We start from the raw sequence: 26,001 nt of genomic DNA on the forward strand, positions 1-26,001 counted from the left end.
CTCTTTCTTTTGATCTTTTTTCTTTTCTTTTCTTTTCTTTTCTTTTCTTCCTTTTTCTTTTTTTTTCTTTTCCTTTTAGAAGAAAATCTTACTGCCTATGTTCGTTATATAAATGTGTTTTTCGTGCATATATGGTAACCAATACATGTGCGTGTAAAATGTATACTGATCGGAACTCATCATCATTATCATCATCATTCAATCGACTGACTAGAAGAAACTGTGTACTAAGTAAAATGTGATTAGAATAATATTTATATTGCTATTATAAAAAAAATTTATCTAAGATTAATGTATGAACTTGAATTATTGTTGGAAATGAATAAATTGTAATTATCAATAGGTTTACATAAATTTTCATCATTTTAATCAGTGTTCGTATAGTTCCGTAATTTGTGATAGACATTTAAAGTAGAAATTGTTCCATTTAATTAATGTATTATTATTCGATGATATTCTAACAAAGCAAATAAAAAATAAATATTCTTTAATATTACAAGTTCAATATTATATGCTTTACATTAATATCATTTATAATTATGTCGAAAAGAAGTTTATAAAAGAATCTTTGTATAAAAATCCCGAAAAAAAATACAAATTCGCTTTACTCCTATAAAGCGACAATTGATCTTTCCTGATGGTTGAACAATCCGCAGTACAAAAATGAAAGTGATAATAATAATAATAACATTTATTAAGTAATGTTCCACAACAGATATAAAAACACAGCATTCGCAAAAAGATGAATTAAAACTGTTTCTATAAGGTGCTCGATCGAAAAAACAGGACTCTACTAATATCGGCTATACCGGTCGGTAAAACAATGCTTTAAAATTACAGATTTTCCAATCGATAAAACAGTAATCTATCATCACCGACTTTTCTGTTGGTAAAACAGTGATCAAACATTACCGACCTCTTTATCGAAAAAAAAACAAGGATACACAATGACTGATCAGTAAAATAAAGTTCTACTAAAACTGACTACTCGATCAATAAATAGGAATCTACTATTATCAATTAAAACATTACAGGACAGGATAAAACAGAACAGAAGTGAGAAAAAAATCTAATAGATTCCTATTTGATCCTGTTCTATTTTCGGACTCTAATTACTTTTCATTTTTGTTAATAATGTTGCATAAATAAATAATTAATATCTAATTGTAAAAATATTTAATAAAAGAGTGAATTAATATTGAATTTATTCTTTTCGTAATTTTAATATTTATGTTCTTATATTTCTGTGTACAGTGCGAGTTTTATACGTCTTTTATCGAACTTTAAGAATTATTTTCTTTCTCTTTTCTTTTTTTTTTTTTACAGATAAACTGTCTACATCATGTTCATGTAATCGGCAATATAAATAAATGGTTACAAAATATGTTTAAACAATAATCTTCTCGAAATATCTCTTTCGGTACGTATAAAACTAAGCGAGGACAATAAGTCGAGCTGACTCGTGTTACATCGGTGAAAGTAATCGATTATTTATGCCCTTTTAATTCGTGCGATGAACATACATACTCAGTATAGTGATCACGGGGCGACGATTTTCAAAAGGGTAACCAACGAAAAATGACCGCACGAACGAGTCCTTTGACTCGCCTGCGATAAGGGTTGGTTCGTTGGTTGGTAGGTAGATAGGTAGAGATTTGCAAGGGGCGCTGCAGTTGATGGAAAGGGTTTGACGATTTGAAAACATTTTACTTTTTTTTCTCTCACTTTATAGAATAGAAATGATAATTGAAATAAGTAGTTACAAAACATGCTAAATGATTGAAATAATTTATCAAAAATGAATAAATGGATTCATTTATTTATACATTAAGAATATCTTACTATTTTAATGATTTTATTTTTGCCTTGTATGTATGTTCAAATATAATGAAACAATTTCTTTCTTATATATTTACGATGTATATAATGACGGAGATTATCATATGAACGATTTGAAAGAAAAATATTTGTTTTAAGCAGATCATCGTTCGATTGGATTTCGCGCTTCTCTTTGTTTGTTTTGTTTTTGTTTTTTTAACAACAATATTACTATATATATATATATATAAAAAGCTTCAATGACGATGCGCTTTCACGTAAATTTTTTTTTCCTCCTTATCGAATATATTTCGCATATATATATATATATATATATATATATATATATATATATATATTTATTTATTTATTTATATTGCATAATTTAATTGAATTCCTGAATCTTATCAATGATAAGAATTGCATAAGAATGAATATGCGACGATCGATTGAGTTCTTCGTTCTGATTTTTTTTTTCACACGAAGTAACATTCATCTTTTGTATTTCCATAGCATGCCCCTTTTTCACGTCTTCATATTAATTACTACAAATAAATTAAATCATATTATAGAGAATAGACGTTGAATAATATTCTTCTCACAGATAGCACAGCATTCGATAGTTTAAATAATCTTTTTCTTTTATCATTATTTGCTTCATTTTTCTTTATTCAACGCTTGGATAAATTCTTCTAATTTTTCTTGAATTTGTCTAACACGTTCTGGAAAGAAAAAGAAAGAAAGAAAAAAAAGAAAAAGAAAGGAAAAAAAAAAAGAAAAAGAAAAAGAGAAAAAAAATATTTCATCACAATTATTATTATTATTATTATTATTATTATTATTATTATTATTTTCGATCATAAAATTAAACATTATTTGTAATAACTTACTCAATTCTTCAGCTAAAGTAACACGTCTGCCTGTGAGCAATTTAATCTTCATTTCATTATCTTGACTATAATCTTCTAAAACCTCTTTGATCTCCTTGTCTAATCTACGAGCCTCACGATTTATTATCTGTTGTCTAAGAGCGTTCGATGTTACTTTTAATACTTGCTGAATTCGCCAAAATAATACAATGTCATTACATTCCATCTATGTTGAAAAAAAAAGAAATATATTTTGATTTATATTAATAATCACAGATCTCTATTATTATTATTATTATTATTATTATTATTATTATTATTAATTCAATCCAATTAATTTGTATAATTTATTCTTACTAACTTCGGACTCATGACCAGTATGATAAAGATAATATCCCTTTCTACAATCATAAGCTCTGGCTAAACTTTGATGTAAGAAAAATCTTCTGTAAACCGGATGCCAAGTTTCACGTATAAATTCATTATCTACTTCCAAGGAATTACGTTGCAAATTTTTTCTAACGGTTGTGAGCTCATCTTGACTGAGAGTAGGTGGATGTTTCTAATATAAAAATAGCATATAAATATTAACATTATATACATATATATATATATATACATATACATACATGCATGCAATACTATAATATTCACAATAGAATAAATATATCTTACTTTGTCAGTATAAAGTATTTTATCTAATTCATTTTTGACCGCAGTCCGTTTTTGTTGTTCTTCTGTTTGGCTTTGCCAATAAAACCAACGTTCCTTACGATTAGGGCCTAACATATCTCGTAAAATTTGTTCAGTACTTTGTAATTTTTCTTTTACAGATGTTTCTAAAAATCGTACAGCTTGATCCCAGTCTCGTTTGTCATTTATACTTCTGTCTTCCAAAGTGTTCAATTGAATAACTCGTAACATTTCAGATGCCTGTAAATTATTAAAACACAAATTATTTTTTTCTTTTCTCACTCTCTCTCTCTCTCTCTCCCTCTCTCTCTTTTTTTTTTTTTTTTTTTTCATTACTTTCTCACAAGATTATCATAAGACATACTTTTTCTTCCCACGAATGTCTTCTCATTGCCTCGCTCACCACCGCATTCTTTAAATTATCAAATATATTATCGTGATCAGGATTTAATCGAGCCTGTGCCATGAAACGTTGAAATTCTTGTTCTAAACATTCCCATCCACTTTCAACACTACGAGCTGGTAATTGTTGATCTGCCCATTGTTTCAATTTAATGTCGACGGTTGTATTAAATGTACCTGAAATATGTATATATTAATTATTGATAAGAATTAAATTCAAACGTTTCTATATTTAAAATTTCGAATTTTATATAAAATTATTTATTGAAAATATTGTCGCACCTGGACCTCCACTTTGTGCAGCAGGTAAATAGATATTTTCAAATACGTGCATACTAACTTTTTCCCAAATGCGTACCATTAGAACTTCTTCCCAATGTCTAGGTGAGACTTGAGATAAATTCACGATTTCATCCAAAATTTCACCACGAGCCTTTTCAAATAATTCGTCTCTATCCAACTCACGTAATCTTGGTATAATAAATATTTGATTATTTCAATGGAACGATATATATATATATTCTTTTTTCTTTTTTTTTTGATTTATTATAATTTATTATTAAAGTTGTTTACCTTGGAAAATTATTTTTCCATTCGGTTTCTAAATTAAATCTAGTAGCTTTAAAAGCATCAGCCTGTTGCTCTACCGTTTCCCTTACCATTTTCCAAAAACATTCAGCTACTGCCAAACTCAAATTTCTAGTAGTTACTTGACCTGACATTGCCAAGCCATCTCTAAATAAAATAATATATATATATATATATTATAAATGTTTTCCATTATGTTCATAAATTCATTGTGTTCATTATTTGATAATTTCTTATTTAGTTAATTTTTTTTTCTTATTTTTTTTTTTTTCCCCCTTAATATTTCATACTCACTTAAAAAGTTTGGAATTTCTAAAGAATTTTTCTTCATAATCTTTAATTGTTTGTATACTATCGTCTTGTCTACCACGACCAGTTACAACAGCAAAATATCCTAAAGCTTTCATTGGGAATAATTTTCCTTGCAATATTTTCTTGAGTCTTTCTGGATTAGTTAAATTTTCTTCTGCTATATCTACCTAAGTACGATAAATGACAAAGAATTAAGCCTAAAAATTTATAATAAAAAGTTAATAATATATTTATCTCCACTTACTTTAGTTAAAACAAAGATAGTCCTTTTTCCACTAGGATCCATTTGAGCAACGAGATCTGTTACATTGCTTCTTTCTGCATCAACCGATCCATCTTGAATACATAAGATAATAGCATTGGGATTACTCATGTATTGCTGAGTCATTTGTCGAATAGCATCTTTAGTATCTTCTGCCATGTCAACAGTAACTGTCTGTTGCAAAGTATATATTTCAGTTTAGTATATTATATATTACATATACGCACACACACACACACACACATATATATGTATATATTAGTACTTGATAATAATGTAATCAAACATTTTACTTACACTAATAATACCAGGAAGATCAACCAATACCATGCGCTGAAGACCAGGCCCTTTTACCGTCATAGAAATAACATCTTGACTAACTGTTTTCCCATTTTTAACGCTATTCTTCATACGTAATTCAACTTCTCTTCTAAGATCAGCTAATTCTGATTCTTTAGTTAAATCAAATTCTCTAGAACTATCTTTAAATTGTGCAATGTGATATGGTCCTTCACTTAAGGTAACTTTGACTGGTGCACGTGTCATCATTTCACCGCCACCCCTAAAATAATAAAACTACATAAATTGTTATTCATTGACATTTTTACATTCGATATATTTTTTTAATAATACCTTGGAAATATTCTAGCTTGAGCGATCATTTCCAATACTGATGTTTTACCTGAACTTTGATCACCTACAACTACTACTCTAGGTAGATGATCAGCAGTCGAATAAGCACTATCATATTCACTTAATTCATCCAAAACATCACTATACATGTCTATTAAAGATTTCTGAAAATATCATTATGATTTTACTTATAATTCAATACAAGAAAATTTGTATATTTTTCTTTCTCTTTCTCTCTCTCTCTCTCTCTTCTCTTACCTTTATTTTTCTATTATTTACTTTTTGATTTCCTTTCAATAGCATTTGTTTACGTAATTCTTTATTCTCTCTTTCTAACCTTTCAAGTTCACGTTGATATTTTAATTGCATTTGCATTAATTCATCTTGCATAGCATCTAATCTCTGTTGCGACGATTCTTCAAAATATAATAATAATACATTTAATTATAAAAATATAATTATTATAAAATAATTCAATATAAATATAATTTACGTACGAGCTTTCTTGCGTTCTTCTTCAATATTCTCATTAGATAATGGACGAGCAAAAGCAACTGCAGTTTTTGATAATTCGCCTTTTGCTTCTGAAAAAAGAATTTAATAATAAAATGTCAATAAAGTGTTGTATTTTTTAAATAATTAATGAAAACTAGCAGAATATGAGAAGCTGATGTGGATACATAAACATATACAATGATAAAAATTAAATATAAATATATTACATTTTATATATATATATATATATATAAAATATTAATATATATAAAATAATTTTATATATAACTGTGGAATGAAAGGTCTGCCCCATTCAGTATTTAGACCTAATTATTATCTAATATTTTACAAGATACTGTGCTTTGTCAAAAAAAAAAAAAAAAAAAAAAAAAAAAAGAATCTTTTTGTTTCATTTGCTTGAAATGCTGAATGGACAGACTGCAAGTTACCGATAAATTAGCACTTCTTACACACCTGAATAAACTTGGTTTGCTATCGATGTGATTGCGTCAATTACACCTGAACAGAACAGACCATGATCATTTACTTAGGTGCAAAATGAAAATATAATAAAACAATATATGGTTTCATACAAAATTGAAAGTTTATTTTACGTTTATTAAAATTATTATGATTAAATTAATAAAATTTAATAAATAATTACATAGATAAAAAAAAACATATTATTTATAATAGGATACATATCTATCTGTAACAATTGTTTACTTTTGTATAATACCATTTAATTATGATTTTAAAATCAAATAATAATATATATGTATATAATTTGATGCATAAAATAATTAAAGCTCAGGTTACTACACAAATGCAGGAATCATTTATAGGAATATATTTATAAAAATCGACTTTTCATTGAATAATATTCTTTTTTGAAATATTAATTTGAACTATATTCTATTTGGATTTATATAATACATTAAAACTTTTTTATATTATATTATATTAATTTGAAAATAACAAATTATAAACTATGTAAAAAGATTTGAAAAATGATACTAAAGTCATGCAGTTTAAAGCAAAAATGAGTTACTACCATAAATATTAATACATTAAACATACATGAGAAAACGTCAGGCAAGTTAAGAAGTGGTAAAAACACACATTAGGTGTCATGTTATAATTGGATGGGTAAAAAAGGATTGCATTCTCTAAAAATCCTTCCGACTCACGTGTAGGTGATTCTTGGTCGTTATCACGCAATGCTCTTTCTTCTGCTGCTTTAACAGCATTCTCCAATCTTTGATCAAACCATCTCCTGTACTCATGATACTTTGCCTCTCCCAATTCCTTTATACGTGGATCTGTTTGTATTTTCTCATTTTTTTTACTATACACAATTTCAAATGTTTTGCCTCACGTTTCCATAATTATTAATAATTATCCTTCATACTTACCTATATCAATCTTATTAGTTAATTTAGTTTTAACATCCAGCAATGAACCACGTAACTTTTGCCATTGTTGTTCAGTAGGAATTAAAGTATCTATCCAAGTCATATCCGGTAAAGCTTCTTTCCATTGTTCATATTTCTATGAAAATAAATGCAAATATATATATGAATTCCTAAAGTAAATTATAAATTCATTGTAGTTATTTCTTAAATATTATAAATCATTGTAGTTACTTTTTGTAATGTAACTCCACCACCCAAGGCACCACCTAATAATATATAACGTATTTTCAATGCTCCTCTTAATATTCTAGCAATTACCATGGCATAGCCACGATTAGGATTTGCAAAGTAACGTAAATGTGGGGATGCCAATAATGGCCTGTACACTCTGCTTATTTTTCCCGACATTAAACATCTTGTAGTGATCTTTGATATTGGATATTTCGAGGATTTTGATACAAGTAAAATGCTTTGCCTAGAAAAATATTTTACGTTTAATTATTATAAATGGAACAAATAAAATATGATATATAACAATGCAAAAGGAATTCATTACAATTTTGTATTTTTTTGTATGATTATAATTATTTCTAATATAATTTATCGAAAGAAATATTTCAGGTAAAAGTAAATTTTCATTCATTCAATAATTATAACAATATATTAAATATAAATTAATAATATTTAAAGAAATCTTATTCATTTTATACATTTAGATATTTATTTAAATATAATGATAAAAAGCTTACCCTAATCTACCACATAAAATTTGTTTCATCTTTTTTTCTTTTAATTATACGGTTACGCCGTAATATGATATACTTTTGTCAACAATATACATATGATATATCAAATTAAAGATGTAAAACTTTTCTAAAAGCCAATCAAAACCTAAAGTTTAGGTTATTAATTCATCTTCGTTCGATCAAGTAAAACAGGCTGGCCAAAACTTTACTAGCAAAATAATTTCAAATAAATTCCTATTGTTCGCAGATGTCGCTAATATCGCTTACGTTTCTTCAAGTTCAAATTTATCCCAAACGTTTTCTCTTAACTGAACAAGTTCAGATTTAATTAAGGTAACACGCATAATATTATTTATTAAAATATATTCGCACAAAGAACGTTTTTTTTTAATATTTACAAATATCAATATTTATTATATTATTTTATTCATATGTATATTCATGATATATACATATATATATATATATATATACATAGGCTCATATTATAGAATCGTTTTGTTCGAAATTTCATCTAATTGTACATATGTATGTATACATACATATATACATATATATATATATATATATATCTTCGTAAATACATATTTGCAATGTGATTGCAACAACACATAAATTGCATAACACATCAATTAATGATATTAATATATCATTGAAAAAAAAAAAAAAATATTTATATCTGGATGCATATAATATATAATATATAAACACAAATGATTCTTTAGTAATTTTATTTTTCTTTGCAATCCTTATATTACAAAACATACTTTTCCGGACACATTGAAAATATGCTCTATTTACACTGGATCATTATCTAGTTTTTTTGTGCTAACATTTTCTTTCCTTTCTTTTTTTTCTTTTTTTCTTTTTTTTTTTTTCTTTTTTTTTGTTGACGTTTCTCCCCCACCTTAATCTTTCTTCTTTTCTTCTTCTTCTTCTTCTTCTTCTTCTTTTTCTTCTCTTTACAGGAATAATATTAATAAACTACATTTGCATAGGCTTTCGTATAATAATGATTATGGCAGTACATTTACATTTAAAGTCTATTATCATTTTTATGTCGTACATATATAACTTTCTTTTATACCATACGAAATCTGCGTTACTTACTTTATAATATGCTATTTCACTAAAGCATACGATAGGAAAAAAAAGAATCGTAGTTTTGCATCGATAAGCATGTTTGTTGTTGTTGTTGGTTGTTGTTGTTTTATTATTATTATTATTATTATTATCATTTGGTTTTTTCCTCCTTTCTTTCCTTTTTTTTTCTTTGTTTTGTTTTTTTTGTTTTTTTGTTCTTTTGTTTTTTTAATTAATTAATTAATTAATTAATTAAATATACGACGCATCGTCGTCGACGTCATCGATATGAAACGTCGTGAGATCTAGAAATCCTAACGCAACGAACAGAAAATCCAGAGAAAAAGGGAGGAAAAAAGAAAAAAAAGGAGAAATGAAAAATAATAATAAAAAGAAAAAAAAAAAAAAAGAAAAAACAAAGAACTAGAAAAACAAGACTTCGTGTCGTCGTCGATATAATATTAAAGCAGCCTTTCTCAATGCGATTTATATACTTTTTTTTTTTTTGTTTATTTTATTTTATTTCATTTTATTATTATTATTATTATTATTATTATTATTAATATTAATATTATTATTATTATTATTATTATTATTATTATTAATTATTCTCTCTACACGTGGGTGTGTTACATCTAAATTCTTGTGTTAAACCTCCCCACCTTATTTTTTTGTGGTTTTTTTTGTGTTTTTTTTTGTGTTTTTTTTGTGTTTTTTTTTTTGTTTTTTTTTTTTTTTCGTTTTTATCTTAAAACACCTCGTGTCGTCTCTGATCTCGACCTCTCTGCTCTCTCAGCGATATGTACGAATCACGAAAAGCTGGCAAAAGCGCTCTACTTTGATTGGACCCCAGTTTACATTGTCCGTCAGAAGTAAACAGCTGTTTTTGGTTTTTTTTTTCTCTCTCTCTCTCTCGCTCTCTCTTTCTCTCTCTCTCTCTCTCTCTCTCTCTCTCCCTCTCTCTCTCTCTCTCTCTCTCTCTCCATTCTTCTCGCACTTTCCTTTAATTCTACAAAAAATCCTCTACGTAACTAATTATAAATGTTCTAGTATTGTCTCTAAGGGTGCCCTCTTCGCTGTCTCTCTCTCTCCCTCTCTCTCTCTCTCTCTCTCTTTATCTCTCTCTCTCTCTCTCTCTCTCTCTTTATCTCTCTCTCTCTCTCTCTCTCTCTCCCTCTCTCTCTCTCTTTCTCTCTTTCTTTTTTATTATTTTTTTTTTTATGTATATATATATATATATATATATAATTCAGTCGACATATACATATATGCAGATACGCAAATCACTCGTCCTCACTCGCATACACTTTTATCTTTTACACTCACTCTCGTCGTTACATACATACATACATACATACATACATATACATATATATGTGTGTGTGTGTGTGTGTGTGCGTGTGTTTGTATATGTAATATATATTTAAAAGATCTTAGAATTATATTTTCTTTATACAACCATAAAGAAAGTAAAGCAAAAGAAAAATAAAAAGAAGAAGAAGATTTGCTAATAATTCTCGTCGCATCGCAATACCATAAAAGCAGCTATGTACAATTTGCCGGGGTTTGTTTTTATTTTTTTTTTTCCTTTTTTTTTGTTTTGTTTCGTTTCGTTTCGTTTCGTTTTGTGTTTTGACCCTTTTTCTTTGCGCCTTTTTTTATTCTTTGCTTCGTTCCCTTGTTCATAACGCATTCTCTTATGCATTTTCTCCGAACCTATTATTACTATTTTTAATATTAATCTGGCTCATATATATATATATAATATCTGGTTCATATATATATATATATATAATATACATATATATTTCTTTTTATAGTCGTTGAAAAATCTAAACTATAAAGGAATAAATTCGCTAGTATTGAATATTATTTAATATTATTTTTTTCCTCAAAATTGTTCACTCACGATATACATTTCGTACAAACGACTTAATTCGACGAAAAGAAAAAAGAAAAGAAAAGAGAAAAAAAAAATGACCGAGGGATGAATACATAAATATCTATTCTGTGGCAACAAAATAGATCCATATTTATCTATCATTTATAATATTTGTTCGCGTTATATAAATGACTGTCTTTTAATTCATTTGTTTCATAATACAAACAAAAACAATAAAAGAATAATCCTTCTTTCATTCCTTATAAAAAAAAAAAAAAAAAGAAAACAAGGAAAAAAAAGAAACAAAGAAATCTAACAATGAAAAATATCAAAGGAGATATAAGATATTACAGAGAGTGTGTGTGTGTGTGTGTGAGAGAGAGAGAGACAGATAGAGAGAGAGAGAGAGAGAGAGAGAGAGAGAGACAGAGAGAGATAGAGAGAGAGAGAGAGAGAGAGAGAGAGAGAGAGAGAGAGAGAGAGAGAGAGAGAGAGAGAGAGAGAGAGAGCAAATATATTAACGCGAACATATAATGTGTCCTATTTGAAATCTACGATTATTAATCTAATCGTGAAATACGTATCAAGAAGTACTATTTCTGTGCTTCTTGTTCTTAGTTCTAACCGAATCAAATTCATCCTCGCTTCTGCGTCGTTTCTCTTTCAATTGTTTTTCCATAGCCAGCATCGTTATCATACGTTTATGGGAATCGCCGACTATCCAACCATGTTGTTCCTGACGATCGTCTTCTTCTTCCTCGATCACTGGCGCAGGTTCTATTATTTCCTCCTCGTCGCTCGAACTTGACCAATAATAAAGTTGATTAACAGCAGCACGTTTTCTTCTACCAATAGCAACGCCTACACCCTCATCTACTTTGTTCCACGATTTCGTAGTTTTTAATTCTTCGTCATCGTCTCCATCTTTCTTACAATTAGACGATTTTCTTTCCTTCAAATCTTTTCCATTGTTCGTACCTAAACGACCATTTTTGGACCTATCGGAATTCGTTATTCTACTTCTTTTATTACCGTTCACTGTTTTTCCTTCATTTCCTCCTCCGCCGACACCTCCTCCACCACCACCACCACCACCACCACCACCTCCCTTTATCGATTTCTTCATTTTCGAGACCGACTTTGTGGGATTCTTCTTCGACTTCAAACTAGATTCTAATGAATGATTCTCCTTTGCATTAACTATTTCATTATCGTTAGCTTTTTCACGATTATTAAGTGTCACAGAATCGATAGGACTATAGTCATTGACCTTATTTCCAATCGATTCATCGATCTTCTTCGATTTCTCTTTAATTTGATATTTCTTTTTATCGTGATTATCATCAATGGATACAATTTTGTTTTCGTTTGGATTGATCGATTGTATAATTTGTCCGTGAGACGAATCAACGTTCGATTCAGTATTATTGGTCGTTATTCTCTGTGCACTTTCCTTCTTCTTCTCGAGTTCCCTTAAGATTTCCTCCTCTATCGCCTTTTGTTCCTTCGCTATTATCTGCTCGTGTTTCTTCTCCAAATATCTTTCCTTCCTTTTCTCTTTTGATTCTCTTTTCTGTTTCTTCGCTCTCTCGTGATCCGATTTATCAGTTAATTTTCTACTTTGAGCTTCTCTAAGATTCGTTTCATCATCTGAACTACTTATCTCTGCTAAAAGACCCTGTTTACCAATGGCACACTTTCTTTGCCTTCTTGTTGGTTGAAACTCCATGAGTATCCTTTCCTGTTCTTCTTGTAATTTTTTTAATTGCTGCTGTTTCCTCTTCTTTGATTCTTGTACTTTTCTGCTCAAGAATACATGAAGGGGTAGATTGTCCGATTCTTTTTGTGGTTTTTCATTCGTAGATAATTTTTCTGGTAATTCAGGAACATCAGCATCAACCTCATCATCCTGTTCTTCGTTGGTACTTTGATGACCATTTGGTTCATCAGTACCCTTCGCCTGATCAACTATCTTACTTAAAATAATTCCAGCATTTGTCGTCATACTCACTTGTTCGGTTGTATTCACATTTACGTCGGTATTTAATATATCCGGTCTATCTAACAAATCTAATGCTTCTTCTAATGGAATAAGTTCATCTTCCGCCGTATAATCTGTTCTAGTATTTTGCGAAATCTTTTCTATTTGAGGATCTGGACTTCTCTTCGTTATAGTCTCATCTGAGATCTCTCGGCAACCGGTTATCGTATTATCTTCGACATCGGAATCAGCAACCGAACTATCTTCTCGATATAAATCATCCAATTCTAGGATACGCTCAGATTGATTATCGGCATCGTCATCGCTGTTTCTTTGTTCGCCAATTTCCTTTCTCTCGTCGATCACCAATGGATGATCGGACATCTCTGATTCCGATTTTTTATTGTCGATATCGTTCTTAGTATCGATAGTTTCTGTCGTTGTTCGACAATTAGCAGCCCATTCCTCTTCCTCTTCCTCCTCTTCCTCCTCCTCCTCCTGTTGCTGTTGTTGCTCCTGTTGCTGTTCATGTTCCTGTTCCGCCTCGATGTCCTGATTTCGATCACCGACAAAGCAATAATTTTCTTCGATTCTTTCGTTCTTATCAACCTCTTCGATCTCAACATCCTTTTTTACACTTTTCTTAACCCGACGACGTCTTTTCGATTCGTAGTTAATCTCGTCGTCCTCGAATTCACTCTCGGATGACGTCGAAAGTTCAGCGAATAGATTCTGTTTACCCTTGGAACATGTACGCTGACTCTTAGAAATGCCCACACCAACGTCCTCGGTTTTAGCAGCCGTTCTATATTCGTCGGAACTATCATTTTCGTACCAGGCATTTCTTGGCTTCTTTTTCGAATTTCTATTCTTTTTCTTAAATTTCGTATGCTTTTGTTGATCGACAGATCGTGGCTTAGGTTTTTGTTTTCTTTCTACGAACTCATCCATCGGTCCAGTGATCCGTTGACGTTGTTGCTGTTGTTTTTGCTGTTGCTGATGATGATTATGCTGCTGCTGCTGCTGTTGTTGTTGTTGTTGTTGTTGTTGTTGTTGTTGTTGTTGTTGTTGTTGTTGCTGTTGATGATGATGATGTTGATCTTCGCTTTGAAACGATTTCAATGCACCTTTCGTTTTTGGCGCGAATTTCTCCATTTCTTTAAACTTTCGATCGATCATAGATTCCAATCTTGTACCGAGAACATCTCCAGTTTTTCCATTTTCCAAACTATCGCCGATAGCTTTTGACAACAGGCCGGCTACGTCGACTTCCTTCGTTCTAAGACAGCTTACTTCATAACTTTTTTCAAGTTTCGTTCTATAGGACATAACACCACCGAAAGCTGGTTCTATTTGACTTTCATCTTCGTCAAAATCATAAATGTCTTTGACCTTTTCAGATCTAAGGGCGTCGTCTTTAGATTCAAAACCATCCCGACGTTTTTTCCTTTCGGCTAATCCACTCTGATCGTTTCTTCTTATCAACGGGAATTCTGGACGTTTCTTCGTTTTCTTTGACTTTCGTTGTTGTCTCTGTGTTGTATTTAATTCACGTAACGCAGCTTCAGCTTTTGATCTTTCTTGGTGCCTTCGCTCATTCATCTCTTTTTTCCTTTCGAACAATTCCTTTATCGGATTTCTTGTTTTTTTCGGTTGCAGATCCTTCCCCAATGTAACAGATATCGTCTCCTGGATCGTGTCCTTTGCTGGCACGGCGACCTTCGTCTGTCGATCTTCTGGCGAAGTAGACCTTGGCGCACGTGCACAAGCTAACTCTGCGAGTACCTTCATCGGGGTCGAACCACTACGAATAAGGAGATGCATGTATATATGTACAACATCAATGAATGTTGGTCCAATACAGTAAGATAAATTTTTATTAATCGATTGGATAAGTCGACAATTATAAGTATATGAAAAAAAAAAAAAAAAAAAAAAAAAAGAAGAAGAAAAAAAAAAAAGAAGAAAGAAGCAAAATAATTTCGTCATACGATAATGAAGAAAGAATATACATATACATATATTTATATATATATATATATATATATATATATATATATATGTATATGTATATGTATATAAGAGAAAATGTTCTACTCACTTGTGATCGTGTTTGCCGTTATTGTGCAATAAATTTGAAAGGGCTTTATCTAAGAGACCGCCCAAGGCGGAATTCATTTTGCTTTTAAATCCTGATGCATCTAAGTTTGTTTTAGTGCCCGTCTGTCCGTCTTGAACATGATCGATATTGGTGGTATCGTTACGATCCCCGTTCGAGTTGGACAAGTGTCCGTGATCATCGATACGTAAGTAAGGAGCATCGTTGTCCTCCTCGTTGATTTTATTCCGATTACTTAGACGTTGACGTTCGTATCCATCGTCTGTGTTGCTTCCGGATCGTTGTCCAAACGTACTCGCAATAAGATTCTCGCTCTCTCTCATTCGTTGTTGAATCTTGTCGCGGAGCTTGTTGTTATGCTCGAAGGCAACATCAAGACTATCTTCGTATCCAAGATTGTCAGCACGAGAGATGTCTGGGCTTACCGATCTACTAGATTGTTCGCTTTGTACATTGCGAGTTCTACCACTACCGCGTTTGTTATATTCTCTTTCCCGTGTACCATGCATTTCCTCGCCGAGCAACTGAAAATAAATCAGGAATTCTTCAAAGTTATCCTATGTCTGTAGCATCTGTGTGTGTATATATATATATATAAAAGATATTGATAATCTTTTTAAAATTCGATAAGAAGAAAACAAAAAACAAAAAAAAACAAAGGAAAAGAAAAATATTTACTAACTTGATTAACCGATTCCAAAAGACTTCCAAGACTGTTCTGACTTTCGACGTCCCTCCATCTATCTTTATTGGTCCTATAAAGCTGTATCTGATCTTCCTTCTTATGATAAGAATCCGAATGATCCAGTTTGATCTTTTTCGCACCACGTAACTCGTTCTCCGTTGTAGCTTTCAATCTTGAACAACACTCAACGAAAAGTTCCTCGTCGAAGTTCAAAACCTTACCTTGTCGTGGCTTAGCCGATTCTATTTCCTGTGGTACGTCTAAAGCATTATCTTCGATGGCGTCCGTTGGTGCTATGGTGATAACTTCAGTTCGATCCCTGTGACTCGACGATGGCGATCTAATCAAGACTTTACCGTTAGAAAATACGCTAGGGCTTCTTTTCCTGGTCACATCCAAAGCGAGTTTTCTTTCTTCTTTTTCTATTACTTCTTCTTCTTCTTCTTCTTCTTCTTCCTCTTCTTCCTCTTCCTCCCCCTCCTCCTCCTCTTCTTCTTCTCCATCATTATCATCCTCGTTTTCGCTGTTCGAACTACTCTCCAATGAAGTATCTGGTGTATCACGAGCAAACAAAGGTGACATCCTTCTTTGTTCGCAATTCAGTTCGGTGGTACTATGAACTTCAACGTCATCTACATCGCTATCGTCGTCGCAACTTATTTGTGAACCTCCATCGATACTAGTTAATCTGATTCTTGTATCCTGATTAATCTGTTTAGTCGACGAAACGATTTCATTTTTTCGCACATTTTTATCCTCATAATCTTCTTCCTCATCATCCTCTTCCTCGTCCTCATCCTCTTCCTCTTTATTTTCTAGATTTTCTTTTTCTTCTCGTCCTCGAGTATCCATCGTCTTGAAACTTTCATTCTCTCCGAAATCGATCGTACAGATTTTGGATTCATTAATATCGTCATTTCCCAATCTCTTTCCATTTTTTCGAATAATTGATTTATCCATTTCAGGATTCGTAACAACGGACTGTTTGATCAAACGATCAGCCTTCTTTCTTGAATTTTTCGTTGACCCATCATAACTGATAAACGTTCTATCGTAATCGTGAGAATTATAACCATTGTCTTTAACAACAGAATCGGATTTCGTCGATTTTCTTAACTCGTATGACGTCTCTTTATTCCTTTGCTTATGTATCTTTCGTGGAAGTATCTCGTCAAGGCCATTTGAAAATTCGAAAGACCAAGATATCTTCTCTTGTGCCCGTTTCTTACTCAATCTACATCTAGAGTTCGACTCTAACGTCGAAACTTCCTTCTTTTCTACCGTGGATATTATCGAATTATGCGTAGAAATTTCTTCTTGGGCAATACGATGCTTAGTATTGTTTTTAGCTTTCGAATGTTTGTTATTACCTCGACGATAATGTTCCTGTTGCTCCGACGACGAAATCCTTTCCTGTTTGCTATCAGACGATGAATTTCTTCTCTTGACATCTTGTTTAACATTCGTCGTTCGTTTAACCGAGCGATGCTTTCTATTATTATCGTAATCAATATTCTTCATTTCCAATGGTTCACGTGATATTTTCAACGGTACGACGTTACCGCCGACATTAGATCCCGCCGATTCAAAACCATTTCTAGATCCGTCCGAATCATTTTCCGACTTAGATACCCAATCGTTTAATACCTCTTTAACCTTGTCAGATTTTTCACCGCCGAAAACACGGCCAAAAACGCTTTTAACAATTTTATTCTTGTTTTGAGACTCATTAGGACCTTCGTACTCGCTGCCATCGCTGTCGCTCGATAATTCGGTGATTTTCGATCTGGAAATAGTTTTCTTTTTTTTCGTCATACGAGATTTTCTATGCGTCATTTTTTTAATTGACTTATTCGTTCTTCCTAATTTTTTCGTATTACCTCGTGGACTGTCGGTGATCGATGTACGATTGACCTCAGACTTTTTTTCTTCTACGCTTTTATTATTCGACGAAGTCGACGATATTATACGAGATTTTTTATTATCTTTATAATAATTTTCCTCCTCGATGGGTGCTATTTCGTCGGCGCTAACATCAACTTCCGATGTCAACTTTTCATTCGATAAGTTTTCTTTCACGGTAATATTGTACTTTTCCATAGTTAACTTCGTATTGTCATGTTCAATCTCTCTGACATTTCCTTCCTTATTAACGATATCGTTGTCGTCATCGTCGACGTCGTCATCGTCGTCGATGACATCGTCATCGTTGTCGTTGTTGTCGTCACCATCATTTTCGGATTCGATCGATTTCGATACCATCATTTCATTGTTGGTCCCATTATTTTCCAACAATTCTGTTTTCTTCTTGATCATTAAATTCTCAGAGGTATACTCATTTTTAATTTTCATTTCCTTTTTCCTTTTATTATTCATTTTTATTAAAAATTCAGAAAGAGGTTTATCGTTCAGACTCGACGACGACGATACCTCCTCGTCGTTCTCCGTGATAACATCGAAATTTTTATTTATATAATTACAATTTTCTACGATCGACGTATTATCATTAGATTCGTTTTTATTATTTATCGTTAATGGGGAAACTTTGGCAATTATTTCAACGATCGAATCATCCGTCCTAACGGTGGATAACAATTGATCATTTGTAAATGATTTAGATTCGTTCGTCGTAATAACGATAGGATCGATTATATTCGTTATATCTTTTGAATGATCTATACGTTCGGTATCAACCTCAGCTACGGATAAATCATTTCGTTCTAATGTCTCATTAAGATTATTCAACAACATTGATCTTTCATCGATTTCTTCGACGTCATCTCGTTGATAAGATTTCCTATTATAAGATTTCGACGATCTTCGAACGTTTCTTGAGATTAAATTCGTATCGGTATCAATTGAATCAATCGAATTCTCTTTATATTTAATTTTTTCCATCCTCGAAATCGTAACGTTTTCTTTTTTCGTAAGATCGATTTCAATTAATTCTACGACATTATCTTTCTGAACCAATGATTCATATTCTTCGAAACTTTGGCAATTTTCATTTAATATCTTTTCGGTTGAGCACAGATCATGAGATCGATTATCTTCGTTTTTATTTTTCGACGTAACAATATCTTTATAATTTGCATTCGATAATTCATAGATACGATGATCAATGCCATTATTTTTTTCGATTTCTTTAATTTCTACGGTATCCTTTGTTGTATCCTCTTTTATCCTTTTATCATAATCAATTTTATCGTTTATATTCGATGAAATCGAATATTGATTGGTCTTATCGACTTTAACACTGTCAACTTCGTTATCTAAATAAACATTGTAATTGTCAACAGTATTGTTAGTTTCTTTAACATTAGAGATTGATTCACTTTTCAAACTTTCCTTGAACGTATTAGAATCTTTCGAATTATTAGAAAATTCAATAATCTTTGTCTCTACATTATTAACGTTAATTTCTTGAAAATCCCTTTCGAAATCGCAATGAATTTTATCAGTTTTGTAGTTGGTGGTACTCGAGGATATGCAAATTTCATCACCAATCTCGTTAACCTTATTCTCATTATCTTTCATAGAATCAAGCTTTGATTGTAATTCTTTCTCAACGTTGGCCCAATTAAAGGACACGTTATTATCAATTTTTTCTTCTTTGTAATCAAGATCGATTTGTTGAAACGAGTTGACATTTTTTATCGTAGACATAATAGCTCGAGGAAAATCCTTTTTAAATAGATCGTCTTCTTTTAAATCGCAAATCATCATTCTCGATTCTTTCTCGTTCGATTTACCATTTAGATTTGATGATGCTTCTTGTTCGATCGCAACAACATTATCGAGATTATCTCTTTCGAAAGAATATTGATCATTTTCTTTAAGATCTACGGTTTCATTAATAACTTCAGAATTCCAGGAGGAAGATGTAGGAAGATTTCCTGTATCATTCGTTTCTTTTTTATTAATATCGGAATCTTCATTGACAGATTTACGTTTAGTAGTCTCGTTAATAATTAATTCTGGCCCCGGTGTATCCAAGTCCAAATGTTCATCGGCCAAATTTCTCTTTTTCGTTTTGTCTCGTTTTTTCTCCAATTTTTTCTTCTTACCGTCATCCTCAATTTTTTTATTTAATTTTTTCAACGGAGTAGACGAGGATTCCGGTTGTATCGGGCTTACGTGATCGGTTAGTACGTACTCGTCGTGGCTCATATTTTCCGTTATCTTACAAATCTCTTCATCCAAAAGTTCGTCCTCCAAGGCTTCTTGATTATTAACCGAATTATCGAAAGAACCAGTAGGTTCCATATTGTTTCGATAATCATTGAAGGTATCCTTTTTCTCGAAACCCGTAATATTTTCGTTTATTAAACGTAAATTATCATCGACCGATTCGTTCGTGATTTCTTTTTCATCGTTCTCGTCGAGATTAATACGATCGACTTCGTTGTTCGTCAATGTATCCTTACATCTATCATCCTCTCCATCATTTTTAGATTCATTATCGTTTAATTTCTCTTTGTCAGATTTTGTTAATTGTATAAGATGGGATTGGGATTGATTGTGTTTTTTAAGTGAACTCTTTCTCGTGAAGCTCGTCGTACAAACGTCGCAGAAAAATCTTGCGGCCTCTTTCGTTAATTTCTTACGTTTTTCTACGATTAAAATTTCACCTGTTTTAGTATGAACTACGACGAAATTACCAGCCGTACGTTTCTTTGGTGTTTGAAGATCATCCGAGAGCTGACGACCGTCCAAACCAAATTCTGATTCGTTAATAGTTAAAGATTGTTCCGCCAATGAATCTTCTTTATCAGTTTCGCTTTCGTTCTTCTCTTTTTCATCGGTCGTTACGATGTCCGTCGATTTGACGTTTTCCAACGACGATAAAGTAGATTTTTTTTCATACTCTCGATTCCCATTGACACTTTCGACTATTCGATCGACGTAAGGTAGATCGTAAAATATCTCCTCGGAGCTCTCGCTATTTGAGAAGTCTTCGCGGAATGAAATATTGTTTTTGGCTTGTCTCTTTGGGATTTGTCTTCTCTCGATGCCGCGCGAATTCGTTCTATTACCGTCTGGCAATTTGGAATAATCCGTAAGAGAACCATCGGTTTCTGGATCGTCATTAATATTATCCTTATGACTTTTCTTCTTTCTCGTGAAACGTTTTTTTCTTTGAAAAGAAACGGACTCGCTTGTACACGAAGATTCGGACAAATTTTCAACATTTTCTATATTATCGAGACACGATGATTCTTCCTCCTCCGAACGTTTACTACGTCTCGACGATCCTCCTCCTCCTTCTCCTCCTCCTCCTTCTCCTCCTGCTCCACCTCCTTTCGTCGATTTACACGTCGTCGTAACCAACGATGGTGAATCGTTCTCGAGGAAATCCCTGGAATTAGATTTTTCGATTCCGTCGACATAATCACGATCGAATTTAACTTTAGTTTCGGCGTCGGACGATTGATTTTCCAGTAAGGATTCCTCTATTATCTCGTTAGTACGAGATAACTTTTTCGATTCTTTCGTTTCGACGTTAGTTTCAGAAGAATCTTGCTGACCTGACTCGATGGCAGCGGCAGCTGTGGTGGTGGTGGTGGTGGTGGTGGTGGTGGTGGTGCAATCCGAATCAAGATGTTCGTCCGATTGTTCCTTACTACGTTTCGACGTACGCTTCTTTGTATGCTGTAACACGTCGCTCACTTCGGGAACTTTGAAGGGTTCCGAAAGGGCGTTGGCATTAACTGGAAAATCAACGACCGACGACGACGACGACGATTCTTCGGTCGAACAACCACGGTCGGCAACCGACGATAACGCTAGTTCCGTCGATGATGCTGTGCAACTTTTCACGGAATGTTCATCGATCGTAGACTTGACATTTTTCAATTCCTCAAGGGACTTATTCTCGATCGTTTTCTGCCCTGGCAATTCTAAATGTTCGTCTGCTAACGATTTCTTTTTCCTTCCACGTTTTTTCGGAACTTTTGGTGGTATCGAAACCGTAGAAGATATTCTTTCATTCGTATCGATGATATCATTTAACATTATCGACGACGAAATCTCTTTCTCTTGTTGTTCATTATTAATAATATTGTTCTCGTATAGTCTCGATATCTCTGGTATTCGCAATATCGTTGGATGTTGTTGTTGTTGTTGTTGTTGTTGTTGTTGTTGTTGTTGTATCGATGTTAATTTTTCTACATCCTTCTTTACTTCAGATATTTCCGTTCTAACAAAGCATGTACCTTCAAAGACATTTGGAATCGACGAATCGCAAGATAAATTATTTTTAATCTCTTCAAATGTTTCCTCATCAGCGTTAACCGATAATACATCGATAACCGAGGACGACGATTTTAATCTCGAGGATTTTCTTCGAGATGTCGAAAGTAACGGGGTTTCGTCCTTTTGGGCTCTCGTCTCGCCCGAGGGCGTATCGGATCGATAAACGTTCTCATCAATGAAATCGGAAACGTCCTCGGAGTTTAATTTTCTTTTCGAAAAGCGCCTTCCCATTTGGGGAGGATTTAATTTGCCTTCGGGCTTTCGTTTGTTTTGCTTTCGCGAAAGCAACGCAACGTTTGTTTCTTCTTTATCAATTAAAACATCTTCGAATTTTCTTTCAATTTCTTTAATCGTTCCTTCATCCTGGTTAGTTATCAATTTAGAATCGTCTATTGGTATTATTACTTCTACTTCCTTTAAATTAACTTCTTCAAATTCCTGATTGATATCCGTTTCTGATTTCTTCGTAGTTTCGATAACCGTATCGTTATCAAACTGAATCCCGTTAGAATCATTACTCGAGTTATCTCGTTGAAGTTCAAGATCATTCTCAATAGTTTTTCTCATTTTATCTTGAAATTCTTTTACATCGCCGTTATCAATTAACCTTGTATCGCATTCGATCGTAGAAGATGAGGCTTCTAGATTTTCTATCACATCCTGACGTCCTTGCCGATCGTTTTCTGACAATTGTAATTTGTCGGTTTGCGAATCATCCATCGATGATACCTCGACAGGTATACTTTTCTGATCTTTCATTGAGTTAACGTCCAATGATTTTTTCTTAGATTTTCGTTTAGATTTCGAAGATACTTCGAGATTATTCGAATTTTTAAATATATCATTTTTATCATCCATTTGTTTTAACTCGATCGATAAACAACAATTTGTCGCATTATTTTCAACTTCGTTTGTATCGTTTATCGGAATATCGTTCATAAGATTTATAGAAATTTCTTCATGCATAATCGTATTGTCGGTTTTAATATCATTTAATTTATCAGACACTTCAGATTTATTTTCCGATATTACGTGATCCTTAATAACATTGTCGTCCGATCGTTCCTCATCCTGATATTGATTTCGTTCGATAACAGGCTTGTTAAGAACTTCGTTCTTCGAAAATATATCGTTCCTTTTTGTCGCTTCAACGGGTTCAGGATTCTTTTCTATTTTATTTTTTGTAACGACCGATGTACCTTCATAACGTTCGATAACACTCTCTTCAACGATTATCTTAGGCTCTAATAATTTTTCGCTCGTTGCCCCAATAATTTTATTTTCATGCGACGCGTCGGCGTTCTCCAATGTAGGCCCTACTTCGTCGAGTATGCTCGTTAATTCGTCGGCAGCTATGTCCAAAAGTGTACCGACTTCGCCTTCGAGTAATGCATCCTTTTGTTTTGCGATTTTCGAAACGATTTTTTCTAAAAAGGAACCCTTGTTCCTAGGTTTTCTTCTCGATAAATCTAAAATAATATCGTTCGTTGGCGAATGTACTTTGGGTGATTTTTCAATTGGTTTAAATTTACAATCATCGGGCTTTAATTGAATTTGTTTCTCGTCGTTCTCGCGTATTTCCTTTTCTCCTTCTTTTTTTTCTTCTTCTTTTTGAGATCGATCGATTGTCGAAGAAGAAGACACCATCGAAGAAGATATCGTCGAAGAAGATACCGTCGAAGAAGATACCGTCGAAGAAGATACCGTCGAAGAAGATACCGTCGAAGAAGACACCGTCGAAGAAGACACCGTCGAAGAAGGCACCGTCGAAGAAGTCTCATTTTCCGCCATTTTCTCGGTATATCCGCTATTCACGACACTACTACTACCAGCTGGCTGTGAAGCATTATTACTTTGAACAACTCCAACGGGATTAACGTTATCGACTGTCGTTTGAACTGTGAGAACGACACTTTGTTGAACTTCAACAGGTATGTTCATACCCTCCGTTAATATGCCAATAACGTTACTCAAAGATCTTTTTGATGTTCTTTCACGTTTAGTGCCCCAACACTTTTTTGGTCTTCCCACTCTTGGCTTGTGTGAATTAATTGTCGACGATTCTAAAGAATTTTCTTTACCGCTGTCGATCGAATTTGTCGTTTCCGATTGCAAATGGCTAACATTAAGATTCATCGGGTCAATGTTAATATTTTCTGTAGATTTTTTTGAATCCTTCGACGAAACAGTCTCAATATTTTCTTCTTCATTATTTTTTGCCATTTCTTTTGTATCTTTATCGAGGGACTCATTGGTAATATCAGAAGTTATTGATGACGGAATGATAGTGGTGATAATGGTAGTAGTATCTTTGATGTCATCGTTTTGTTTATTGACGATTTGATGATCGACGATTTGATGATCGAAGTTGGATTTGATTCTCCCGCGTCGTTTGCCCAACGATGTGTTCTTCTTTAAGATCACGTCGTTACTCTCATCGGCAATACTATCTTTGTTGTTAGATTCGGATACTTTTTGATCGTCTTTGAGATTTTTCCGATGATTCTCCGATCGTTCTTGATCGTCAGAATCTACGGAATTTTTCTTATCATTTTCTATTTCAGAATTGCACGATGGTGTCGTCGTTTCTGAACATGCAATGACGTCTTTGGTTTTCTCGATTTCTTTCAAATTTTTATTATCATCAATATTTTTGATCGCGTCCGTTTTCTCCTCGTTCGTAGAAATAACATTCGTCGATTGTTTCTCTTCGTCCATCGATTTTGGCTTTTCGATAATAACTTTTTTTTCGCTATTTCTCGGCGACTTTCTTAAAAAATTATTTTTCTCCTTCTTCGATGTTTTAGACCATGTCTTCGGTACGTCTAACGTTGATTTTCGTGATATTTCCGTTGATAAGCGACTATTAGAATCCTGTTCCTTTGGAATCTTATTGATCTTGGGATTAACCTGAGAATCTGTCAGTCTCGAAGCCGATTGCCGAAGGCTACGTTTCGATGAGATGTCTAAGAGGGAGGTAAAGTCGAGCCTAAAAAAATTATAAATATCCTCCCTGGCATTCGCGTGTAAACCTATCAATAACTTTTTCACTTCGAATGGCATGTCCTTTGTATTAAGAGATTCCATGTCCTGCGAATAGATAGCTCGGTCCTGTCGATTTCTTGAATAACTTCTCGTTTCGAAGTTTTTCGACAGATTTGGCTCATCCCTCGTCGTCGAATCGTTCTTCGTACCGTCCGCTGAAGTAGCACGGCACTTTGAACCCCTTGGGACTCTTCTTCCATCCTCCTTCCTTCCATTTTCTTCGACGTTGTTAACGCTTTTCGTAGGAGCACTTTTTCTAGTTCGTATTCTACCCTCTCTGACCACTAACTTGCTCGAACCACTTTGATTTTCCCGTGAACTCAAGGTACCCGACTCGTGTTCGACCTTACGATCGATTATCTTATTGTCACCGGTGATCTTTTTCTTTTTGTACTGTCTCTGTTCTTCCATCTTCGTCGAACATTTTTCAATCGTATCATTAATATTCCCAGAACCTTTGGATATCGTAGGACTATCCCTTTCATTTTCCATATTTTTAATCGAACCACGAAGAATCTTTTGATCGGGATTACTAACGGGTGATAATATAGGTAAATCATTCGTCGATTTTTCGACGTATTCCTCATTGGACGATATCTGTGGTACCGGTTCTAGTGTTGGCATTTTATCACTATCCGACGATAATCTGGTCGTTCTTCTAGGTACCGATTGAACCTCATCGTTGTTTTTAATTTTCGTACAACCTTGTGCAAATGAT

General features: G+C 32.9%; 2 protein-coding genes across 9 annotated transcripts in view; both read right to left on the reverse strand.

Moving 5' to 3' along the window:
• Positions 1-2,272: 2,272 nt before the first annotated feature.
• LOC124949743 (dynamin-like 120 kDa protein, mitochondrial) lies at positions 2,273-9,182 on the reverse strand. Of its 2 annotated transcripts, XM_047495384.1 has the most exons (18): positions 8,237-9,182; positions 7,719-7,962; positions 7,488-7,623; positions 7,263-7,394; positions 6,547-6,591; positions 6,075-6,161; positions 5,836-5,993; positions 5,578-5,741; positions 5,242-5,506; positions 4,927-5,118; positions 4,665-4,849; positions 4,356-4,517; positions 4,065-4,252; positions 3,745-3,959; positions 3,363-3,620; positions 3,049-3,249; positions 2,709-2,913; positions 2,273-2,540 (listed from the first exon to the last, which is right to left on the reverse strand). In XM_047495384.1, the coding sequence occupies exons 1-18, from the start codon at positions 8,263-8,265 to the stop codon at positions 2,476-2,478; spliced, it is 2,931 nt and encodes a 976-aa protein (XP_047351340.1). In that variant the 5' UTR covers positions 8,266-9,182; the 3' UTR covers positions 2,273-2,475. The 2 variants fall into 2 exon arrangements, with proteins under 2 accessions (XP_047351340.1, XP_047351341.1); XM_047495385.1 differs by lacking the exon at positions 6,547-6,591.
• A 2,397-nt stretch (positions 9,183-11,579) lies between these two features.
• LOC124949683 (serine-rich adhesin for platelets-like) overlaps positions 11,580-26,001 on the reverse strand; it is a 68,420-nt gene continuing 53,998 nt past the window's right edge. For all 7 annotated transcript variants that reach the window (XM_047495234.1, XM_047495238.1, XM_047495236.1 and 4 more), the window contains 3 exons: positions 15,981-26,001; positions 15,281-15,822; positions 11,580-14,983 (listed from right to left, as the gene is read on the reverse strand). The exon at positions 15,981-26,001 is cut by the window's right edge and continues 896 nt beyond it. In XM_047495234.1, coding sequence (XP_047351190.1) covers positions 11,782-14,983; positions 15,281-15,822; positions 15,981-26,001 — 13,765 coding nt within the window. In that variant the 3' untranslated portion in view covers positions 11,580-11,781. The remainder of the gene's footprint in view (positions 14,984-15,280; positions 15,823-15,980) is intronic.

Source organism: Vespa velutina, chromosome 6 (assembly GCF_912470025.1).
Source record: "Vespa velutina chromosome 6, iVesVel2.1, whole genome shotgun sequence".
NCBI classification, from domain to species: domain Eukaryota; kingdom Metazoa; phylum Arthropoda; class Insecta; order Hymenoptera; family Vespidae; genus Vespa; species Vespa velutina.

Excerpts from the sequence above, each read along its gene's own strand:
- LOC124949743 (XM_047495384.1), bottom strand. The coding sequence starts at position 8,265 with ATGAAACAAATTTTATGTGGTAGATTAGG. Across the intron at positions 5,994-6,074 it reads AGAAGAACGCAAGAAAGCTC|AATCGTCGCAACAGAGATTA; the intron begins GTACGTAAATTA and ends TATATTTTGAAG. Across the intron at positions 2,541-2,708 it reads TACTTTAGCTGAAGAATTGA|AACGTGTTAGACAAATTCAA; the intron begins GTAAGTTATTAC and ends TTTTCTTTCCAG.